This window comes from Gouania willdenowi, chromosome 1 (genome assembly GCF_900634775.1).
Source record: "Gouania willdenowi chromosome 1, fGouWil2.1, whole genome shotgun sequence".
NCBI lineage: Eukaryota > Metazoa > Chordata > Actinopteri > Blenniiformes > Gobiesocidae > Gouania > Gouania willdenowi.
The window spans coordinates 44,100,498-44,111,575 of record NC_041044.1 but is presented as its reverse complement, the minus strand read 5'-3'; the positions used below and the strand labels follow the sequence as shown (position 1 = coordinate 44,111,575).

Here is an 11,078-nt window from a genome sequence, read left to right as displayed (position 1 = left end):
CCTCTGGATTAAGGTCTGTAGTTATCTTGTGCATACAGTTGTATGTTTAGTTATTAAAGCAAAAAAAGCTTAAACTAGTGAATTAGTTATCATACTCACTATAGTTCACTAGTTTAGACCTTTTTTTGGTAAAAACATAAAAGAGCAACAGTTCCAACTCCAAGGTTTTTGTAGTACACTGTTGAATGACTCCCACCCACAAGTCCTTCTATTCTCAGGGTCTGTGTCTTCAACAGTCCGTGATTACTCACTAATGACATCCACCAGAGCGTGTCAGCACACTGTTTAAGGGAGAGTAAAGGTCCCATAGGAGAGCTCTTCTTCTCTGCTTCATTGTCTACTACCAAACTGCAGAGTTGGAATTGTCGCATGCTTTTTCTACTCGTCACAACAGTTTTTATCCTCTTTCTGTAAAGAAAAGAGGTTCACATCGACAACTTTAACTTTTTTTTAACCTGATTTTTTTAGAGAAACTAAAAGCAGCACAAGTTGTCATTTTGTCTCAAAAGTTGTTAAATGATCTAAAAATCAGGCTGAATGTTTCACTCCAATAGAAAACAATGGGATGTTTACAGACAGACGAGATCCTTAAATGTGTGTGCGTGTGTGTGTGTGTGTGTGTGTGTGTGTGTGTGTGTGTGTGTGTGTGTAGCCAGTGATCACCCTGGATGGTAGCGTCTCCTACAGTTTCCCCAGCGAGGGTTTTCACTCCATCACCGTCCAAGTGTCGTCAGCTAACGTCATCCTGCAGGACAGTAAGATCATCGCTGTCAGAGGTCAGTGAAACAGGAGGAAATACGGCCAGAAAAACCAACCTGGCAACAACATTTCTAAACTGTCAACTTTGATCTCGACATTTCAACTTTTATCTCGAGATTTCGACTTTAATTTCGAAATTTTGACTTTAATCTCAACATTCCAACTTTAATCTTGACATTTCAACTTTAATCTTGACATTTCAACTTTAATCTGGACTTTTGACTTGACACACAAACTGGCTCTAATTTCCCAGCATGCTTCACAGTTTGATAGAGAAAGGTGAAGAGTCGACTCGTTGTCTGATGAATGCCTCCATTTTTAATGAAAAATGTGGAAGAAGCCGATCAGTGGATAAATGTCAGCGTTTAAAATAGTCATTTTTTCTGTTTCCTTTTTTCTTTGCTGTGTGAAACCTATTAACTAGCCTGTGAGGAAATATGTAATCTTTATTACTAATAAACTAAAATATGGAGCAGTTTAAAACCACCAAAGCAAACTAAAAACACAAAAACATCAAACTAAAGATTCCCAAAGACGGAGTTATTCCATCAGACGTTTTCAGTAGAATATCAAAGTAATGTTTTTTTCTGGTTTGTGTCTCTGAGCTCTAACAGCTCTCAACGCTTCTAAAATAAAAACCTCTTTAACCTCCAAAGAATACATCGTCATCTGAAATGAAGTAATCCTCGACAAGGATCCTTAAAATCAGATGATTTATAACCAGAAGCGAGAGCTCCGTCGAGTCGTTTTCTAATTATGTGGAAGTGCTCCAGGTTGGTCTGAGCCATCGGGGAAGTGCGTTGGATATGAGACGAGCTGCTGTTTTCATCAAGTGTTAACCACCTCAGAGATAGTGAGAGTTCACACAAAGTGACGGGTGTTTCTCCCCCGCAGGCTTCTTCAAATCACTGCTTTTATCTTTCTCTCCCAATCTGGACGAGTTGAACCCCGACATCCCCGAGTGGAGGCAGGACGTGGCCACAGTCATTAAGACAGCTCTGCTCCAAGTGAGTGCTTTTCATTTCATTTTCCTTCATTATTTCCCATGACCCCCTCTGGTTTCCAGTAGAGCGGCTACACTGGTCCTCAGACAGGTGTGACCACGTCTGCCTTTCTTTGTGACTCTTACTTTGAAATCTGGAAATGATCTCGCACCTCAAAGTGAATAGTTTTCACGACTGAAACTTCTGAATGAGTCTTAAGAGTCGATAGTTTGTAAACCAGTTTTTAATGCAGGGGGCGGGGCCACCAAATGTGTTTGAATCTGACATGATGGTCACATGATCAACAATCCTGTCATTATTTGGAATAACGACCAATCAGAGCATTAACTCATTAACTTTGTCATTTTGTGGGTTTTTTTGTTTTTTTTTTGTTGTCATTTTAATTATTGTTGTTTTGAGTTTTTAAAGTGACTTTGTGATTACTGTGCATTTTTGTAGTAATTTTGTGCGTTTTTGGAAGAATTTTGTGTCTTCTTCTTGTCATTTTGTGTATTTTTCTGTGATTTTGTGTTCTTTTCATTGCCACTTTTGAATTTTGTGTCATTTTGTGTATTTTTTGCTGTTGTTTTGAGTTTTTTGAATCATTTTGTGTATTTTTCAGTTATTGGGCATTTTCTGAGGAATCTTCTGGCTTTTTGTTGTATTTTTTTGTCATTTTGTGTTCCCACAGTAAGTTTTTCGCTCGTGCGATGATCTTTTGAACACGTGTGATGAGGTTTCGGACTCGCTGCCAAAGAGGAAAACACATTAAAGCACTCGTGCACGGTGATGAGAGCACGTGTGGGAACGACAGATCCCAGCTTTCCTGCAGCCGCTGCAGATGCATGGTGACGCGGTGCAGCTTTAGGGTCACACTGTGGCCCCCAAACCTCCGTTATCATCCTAACTGGGGTCGTTACTGGGAGTGGGAATGGCTGCGTTAGCTCTTCCTCTCTGTCTTTTTGTCGTCCCATCAGTGCTGTATGTGTTCAGACACAAAACTGGCTCTAATTTCCCAGCATGCAGTACGGTTTAATAGAATGGTGAATCAGTCGACTCGATGCCTGATGAATGCATCCATTTTTAGTGAAAAATTAATCCAAAATGTGGAAAAAGTAGATTAGTAGATAAATGATAGCATTTAAAATAGTCATTTATTTATTTTTCTACACATGGAAGGTGAGGCTTTGCAGTGCCAATCCTATTAACTAGTCTATGAGGAAATATTTCATCTTCATATTTCAACTTTATTCTTATTATATATAAACTTTAATCTCAAAATTTCAACATAAATCTCAAAATTATTACTTTAATCTAAAAAAAATTACTCTAATCTGAAAATTTTGACTTTAATCTCAAAATTTTGACTTCATTCTCAAAATTTCAACTTCTCGACATTTTGATTTTAATTTTGACATTTTGAATTTATTCTCAAATTTCAACTTTAATCTTGAAATTTTGACTTTGTTCTCAAAATGTTTAATTTATTTTTGAAATGTCAACTTTAATCTCAAAATTTTGACTTCAATTTTGACATTTGACTTTATTCTCAAAATTTCAACTTTAATCTCAAAATTGCAATTTTAATCTCAACATTTATCTCAACATTTGACTTTAATTTTGACATTTCAACTTAATTCTCAAAATTTCTACTTTAATCTCAAAATGTTGACTTTATTCTCAAAATTGCACCTTTAATCTCAACATTTCGATTTTAATCTCAACATTTTAAATTTAATCTCAAAGTTATAACTTTTATCTCAACATTTGACTTTAATTTCCACATTTCAACTTTAATCTCAACATTAAAAATGTAATCTCAAAATTTTGACTATAATCTTGACATTACAAATTTAATTTCAAAATGTTGACTTTATTTGCAATATTTTCATTTTATCTGGACATGTGACTATGTCTGTGAGCCTTTGTGTTTTTTTTACCCCCCCAGGTGACAGATTTCCCAGAGGATCAGCTCCTGGTCGCTGTGTTCCCAGGAATACCGACGGCGGCCGAGCTCTTCCTGCTTCCTCATAAGAACCAATCAGAGGGCAGGAAGAGGAGCGAGGAGCAGCTGGAGCGGGTGAGGAGTGGCTACTGCCAACCTGTAACAGAATTATAAATATATATATATATATATATATAGGAGAGTGGGAGATGAATTTAAATTTTTTAAAAAAGATTATTTTGAGGACTAAGAGAAAAAACCAAACTGAAAAAAAGCAGAGTGAAAAACTATGGAAGCAGATTAGGGCCAATTTTGATGGAGAAAAAATTATTCTTGGCAAATTACGGACAAAATTCATACGTCAAGAATAAAGTCGGAATGTTGAGATTAAATTAAACATTTTGAAGATAAACTCTAGATACAATATTGTGAACGTGAACATCACTTTATTCTTGATTTTCCCCAAATTATTCTCTCCATTATTGGCCCTAATCATACATAAAAATGATACGTCACAACTAAAACAACTGAAATTTTTCAACAATAGAGGAAAACACCACAAATGTGGGAAATCTTTTTTAATTCAACTAAAATGGAAATGATTTGGAATCGTATCATAAGGAAATGATTTCCATGTTTGCTTTATTCCCACTATCAACCAGATTAAAGATTTTACTTTTGAGAAACTACCAAGAAACGTTAGCTCAGCGCTAAGCTAGGTGTCATGAGCACATATTTAACATTCCTCATTCCATGTGACATGTTTCCTTCTAGAACACAATGTGTGATGGTCCAGCTCTATAGAAGTGCTGCTAATGAGCTCATCCTCACTGTCAGGGGCCCAAAGTAGGAACACACCAAAGCAATTCAAGTTTACGGCTTTTATTTAGCCAAAAAATACTGTTAACAGAAGGAACAAACTGAACATGACACAACAGACTGACCCAATGACACACAGGGAACATTTAAACTGGCTGATCAGACCAAACATGACTAGACTGACACATGACAGACATAATTACATACATAAATTGGTAAGTAAATTAGCTAAATCTAAATAAGAAAATAAGATTTGGCAAGTAAAATACATTGACAAATAATATTAGCAAATTATGTATAAACTGTAAATAATAAACTTAAATTGACATTCCAGATCTCCCCTCATGTCCTGCCATGGTTCAGGCCATAGGGGTGGAGCCTGGAGCTGAATGAGTGACAGCTGTCCAGTGTGTGGGCGGGGTCAGCCCTCACACTCACTATATGAAACATAACAATGTTTTATTCTCTCGACAGACGTCTGACATCATCGTCACCGCTCTGAACCAGAACCTGGTGGAGTTTGAACTGAAACCTGGAGTCAGAGTTATAGTGTATAACACACAGCTGACATAGGTAGGAGACCATTATTGAGTAGAGTAGGAGGATGAGGATTATGATCATTATTATTATTATTATTATTATTATTATTATTATTATTATTATTATTATTATCATTATTATTATTATTATTATTATTATTATTATTATTATTATTATTATTATCATTATTATTATTATTATCATTATTATTATTATTATTTATTTATCATTATTATCATTATTATTATTATTATTATTATTATTATTATTATTATTATTATTATTATCATCATTATTATTATTTTTATTATTATTATTATTATTATTATCATTATTATTATTATTATTATCATTATTATATTATTATCATTATTATCATTATCATTATTATTATTATTATTTATTTATTATATATTAATATTTTTAGTATTTATTATTATTATTTATTGTATATTATGTATTATTATTTTTTAGTATTTATTATTATTATTATTATAATTATTTATTATGTATTATTATTAGTATTTATTATGTATTATTATTATTATTATTATTACTCTTTCAAATGTCTACCAAAGGACATGAACATATCTATCTGTAATAAAGAATAAGAAAAGATCTATTCTTTATACATCTATAATAAAGGACAGTAACAGATCTAGTGTTTACACGTCTAAAACAAAGTACATTAACATATCTATGTTATATGTCTATAATAAAGGAAATGAGCAGATCTAGTGTTTATACATCAATAATAAACTGCAGGAACATGTATAGTTTTTATATGCTTATAATAAAGGACAGTGACAGATCTAGTGTTTTATATGTCTATAACAAAGTTCATGAACATATCTATGTAATATGTTAATATGTCTATAATAATAAAGGACAGAGCCTATCTAGTTTGTATACATCCATAATAAAGGACATTTACATATCTAGTTTTTATACATACATAATTAAGGACAAGAACATATCTAGTATTTTTTATACATCTATAATAAAGGACACGAACAGATCTATTCTAACATACATCTATAATAAAGGACATCAACATATCTAGTTTATATAGGTCTATAGTAACGTAAAGAAACATATCCATTCTTTATACATCTATAATGAAAGACAGGAACAGAGCTATTCTTTATACATCTATAATGAAAGACAGGAACAGATCTGTTCTTTATACATCTATAATAAAAGACAGGAACAGATCTATCCTTTATACATTTCAAAAAAGGACGGGAACATATCAAGTGTTTATACATCTATAATAAAGGACAGTAACATATCTAGTGTTTATACGTCTATAATCAGTCTCTTTGTATCAGATGGTGAATGTTGTGATGGATTCTCTAAAGCTTTATATATAGATATAGATATAGATATATATTAATGATATTGTTCCTGCTCCAGCTCCTCTGGTCGACTCCAGTCCTCGTCACAGTAGCTCAGCGATGCTGATGCTTCTCTCTGTGGTGTTTCTGGGCCTCGCCGTGTTTCTCATCTACAAGTTTAAGAGGTACGGACTGGTCCCAGTAAACGCTGCTCTATTATAGATATCAGCAATTAGAGCTGTGGAGGAGAGCGAAACCCCATTAGAAAGTTTTAATATGCCATTTCTGTTTGCACAATAAATTATTCATGTTTAAAATCATCCTCTCAGTGCCAGGGAAATGGAAATGCCGTCATTAATTATGAATATAAATATGAATATGAATATTTTTTTTCTCGTCGTCTTGAAAACGGAGCGATTTTCAAGAAATCTCACATTTGACAAAACAGAGCAAAGACGTACAGGCTGCTTTTTTATAACTAAAGTGTAATTACTATTAAACACAAACAAAACAAGCTGATGATTTATGGAGGAGGAAAACACAGCGGGATATGATTTGATCAGCAAATAAAACGTTACTTTAGGACGTTTTCAACTCCTTATGATTATTTAGCATTTGATGAAAACTCACTTTTAGGCAAATAATTACTGTCGTTTAAAGTAATGTTGATCATTTATGAATAAATGTCACTCACACAGTTTCTATTTCTACTGAAATCCATTAAATCAAGTAGAAAAAGACAGTTTAATAATAGTCTACTCACAAACAGTGAGAATTACCAAAAATGTCTTTATTTTTACACTTTCATAAACAGTAACACAATAATATTAATATTGTTTCAATCAAACACCTGCAGCAGAACATTAAACAAGGACAGGATTTATTGTCATTTCTCTTTTTTATTGGTTTTTAATTCAGAAAAAGCCTGGTCTGTCTAGTTTTTAAATGTCTATCATGAAAGACAGGAACAGATCTATTCTTATACGTCTATAATAAAGGACAGGTATATATCTATTCTTTATATTTCTGAAATAAAAGACAGGAACATATTTAGTTTATACAACTAATATAAAGGACAGGAATCTATCTACGCTTTATACGTCTATAACAGAGGACAGGAACAGATCTATGTCTATAATAAAGGACAGGAGCATAGCTGTTATTTTATACATCTATAATAAAGGACAGGAACACATCTTTTTTAATACATCTGTAACAAGGGACATAAACAGTTCTAGGTGTTTTATGTCTATAATAAAGGACAGGAACATATCTATTCTTTATATGCCTGTAAGATAGGTCAGGGACATATATAGTTTTAAATGTCAACAAAGGACATGAACATATCTAGTTTTAATAGGTCTATAATAAAGGATAGGAAAATATCTAATTTTTAAATTATCTGTAACAGGACAGGAACAGAGCTATTTTTTTGTATCTGTAACGGTGGTCAGGAACAGATCTAGGTTTTTAATGTCTATAATAAAGGACAGGAATATATCTATTCCTCATACGTCTATGGTAAAGGACAGGAACAGATCTACTCTTGATATGTTTATAATAAAGGACAGGAACAGATCTATGTCTATAATAAAGAACAGGAGCATATCTAGTTTTTAAATGTCTATAACAAAGGACAGGAATATATCTATTCCTCATACGTCTATGGTAAAGGACAGGAACAGATCTACTCTTTATATGTTTATAATAAAGGACAGGAACAGTTCTATGTCTATAATAAAGAACAGGAGCATATCTAGTTTTTAAATGTCTATAACAAAGGACAGGAACAGATCTATTCTTCCTGTCCTTTACGTCTATAGTAAAGGACAGGGACATATCTAGTTATTAAACATCTACAGTTGAGTACAGGAACAGATCTATTCTTTATATGTATATAACAGAAGACATGAACAGATCTATTCTTTATATGTATATAACAGAAGACATGAACAGATCCATTACCATTATTCTATCAGCGATAGAAGCTGATAATCAATAATTGAAGTGTTTGATTGATCAGGAAAATCCCGTGGATCAATATCTACGCTGAGGTGAACCAGGAGAAAGAGCAGGAGATGATTGGCTCTGTGGGTCCAGGGGACTCCGCCCCTAAGATCACGCTCAGCGACTTCCCCACGTCTAAGGATCTGATGGAGAAGGAGCGAGAGGCCAGGGTCACACGTAAGATCACGCCGCTCGCTCGCCACACACGCACATCCTCACCGAGGCGGGATCAATTACATTCTTCAGTTTCAATTACTGTTAGCATCTCTAATGCTAACAGACACTAAAATAATGATCTATCGTCTAATTATCTATCCTATCTATTGGTTACATTGTTAGGTTTCCTAATCAATGATCAAGGTTTTTTTCATGTTACCATAGAAACTATGGAAAAAAAATAATGATCAATGAAAAAAAAAAACAATAAATAATATATATATATATATATATATATGTGTGGGGAAAGCTTAATATGAAACATATTTTAATAATTACTACATATGTGTAGAACTGGAACATAGAACTGGAACATAGAACTGGAACATAGAACTGTAACATAGAACTGTAACATAGAACTGGAACATAGAACTGTAACATGGAACTGTAACATAGAACTGTAACATAGAACTGGAACATAGAACTGTACATAGAACTGTAACATAGAACTGTAACATAGAACTGTACCATAGAACTGTACATAGAACTGTAACATAGAACTGTACCATAGAACTGTACATAGAACTGTACCATAGAACTGTAACATAGAACTGTACATAGAACTGTACATAGAACTGTAACATAGAACTGTACATAGAACTGTAACATAGAACTGTAATATAGAACTGTACCATAGAACTGTACATAGAACTGTAACATAGAACTGTACCATAGAACTGTAACATAGAACTGTACCATAGAACTGTACATAGAACTGTAACATAGAACTGTAACATAGAACTGTACCATAGAACTGTAACATAGAACTGTACCATAGAACTGTAACATAGAACTGTACCATAGAACTGTACCATAGAACTGTAACATAGAACTGTAACATAGAACTGTACCATAGAACTGTAACATAGAACTGTAACATAGAACTGTACCATAGAACTGTAACATAGAACTGTACCATAGAACTGTACATAGAACTGTAACATAGAACTGTACCATAGAACTGTACATAGAACTGTACCATAGAACTGTACATAGAACTGTAACATAGAACTGTACCATAGAACTGCAACATAGAACTGTACCATAGAACTGCAACATAGAACTGTAACATAGAACTGTAACATGGTTCACCAGTTTAGCGTTAAATTATAATTGATAACTTTCATAGAATTTTCTTGGCAATTACAATTACAAAGTCAATTATCTGAACTCAATTACAATTTAATTACGATTACGCAGCAACATATTTTTAAATTATCAATTACAATTATAATTAACCTCTAACGCTCTTCCTCTGTAGGAGGAGTCGGGAACGCCTGCGAGAGCACACGGGAGATTCCCAACTGCACCAGTGTGTGAAGAACAGGACTGTGTGTGTGTGTGTGTGTGTGTGTGTGTGTGTGTGTGTGTGTGTGTGTGTGTGTGTGTGTGTGTGACACACACTGCTCTGCTGTGAATAGTTTTTCTAAAGAACCTCATTTCTAAGACTTTCATGGACGTGAGCAGACGATCTCTGAGGATTCATGGATGTAGATCAACCATCGACAAACTTTCCTTTGGTGAATTTTTTATCATTTTTTAACAAAGTTATTCCAAAAAAAAAACAATTTTCAGACTTTTTTTGTATAATTGTTGTGTGATAATTAATTCCAAGATGACAATCAGACATGGGAAACTGGCAACCTCAGCATAATTTTGTGTGGCAAAGTAAGTGCAGAAAATGACTGAAAAATACAAAAAATGGCTAAATAATACACAAAACAACAGTAAAAATACACAAAAACATAAAATAAATGAGGATTTTTTTTAAAAAATGACATCAGAATTTACAAAAATGACTCTAAAAACACAAAGAATAGCAGTAAAATACACAAAACAACAGCAGAAATACACAAAAACTCACAAAATGAATGAGGAATTTACACAATTACGACAGAATTACCCAAAATGACTCAAAAAATAGAAGAAAATATACCCAAAATTACACAAAACAAACAAAAATACACAAAATGAATGAGGAATTTACAAAATGACAACAGAATTAACCAAACACACACAAAATATCATAAAAATACACCAAACAAGAGCAAAAACACACTAAAATTATCTAAAATGGCTAAAAAAAAAAACAGCAGCAAAAATACAAAAAATGAATTAAGCAATTTACAAAATGACAACAGAAATACCCAAAATGACTCCAAAAACATAGAAAATAGAAAATAATACACAAAATGACAAAAAAAACACAAAATGAATGAGGAATTTACAAATTACAACAAAATTACCTGAAATGGCTCCAAAAACCTACAAAATGGCAGAAAACTACAAAAAACAACAGCAAAATTACACAAAAACACAAAAAATGAAAAAAAGAATTTGTAAAATTACAACAAAATTGCACTAAATGATTCCAAAAACATGTGAAATGACTCTAAAACCACACAAGTCAACAACAAAGCCTTTATTTTCTATTAATGCTCCAATTGGTCATTATTCTAAAAGCTGACATTA

At 33.0% G+C, this 11,078-nt stretch overlaps 1 protein-coding gene across 3 annotated transcripts in view; it reads left to right on the top strand.

Moving 5' to 3' along the window:
• The window catches only part of sorcs3a (sortilin related VPS10 domain containing receptor 3a), a 109,229-nt gene extending 98,612 nt beyond the window's left edge, over positions 1 to 10,617 (top strand). Inside the window, exons 20-26 of one of the 3 annotated variants that reach the window (XM_028451735.1) lie at positions 653 to 776; positions 1,654 to 1,766; positions 3,691 to 3,822; positions 4,981 to 5,077; positions 6,460 to 6,568; positions 8,407 to 8,567; positions 9,868 to 10,617. In XM_028451735.1, the coding sequence (XP_028307536.1) occupies positions 653 to 776; positions 1,654 to 1,766; positions 3,691 to 3,822; positions 4,981 to 5,077; positions 6,460 to 6,568; positions 8,407 to 8,567; positions 9,868 to 9,926 (795 nt within the window). In that variant the 3' untranslated portion in view covers positions 9,927 to 10,617. Of the gene's footprint in view, positions 1 to 652; positions 777 to 1,653; positions 1,767 to 2,433; positions 2,533 to 3,690; positions 3,823 to 4,980; positions 5,080 to 6,459; positions 6,569 to 8,406; positions 8,568 to 9,867 lie in introns of those variants that run through there. The other 2 variants (XR_003674392.1, XM_028451727.1) reach the window with 2 other exon arrangements.
• Positions 10,618 to 11,078: the final 461 nt, after the last annotated feature.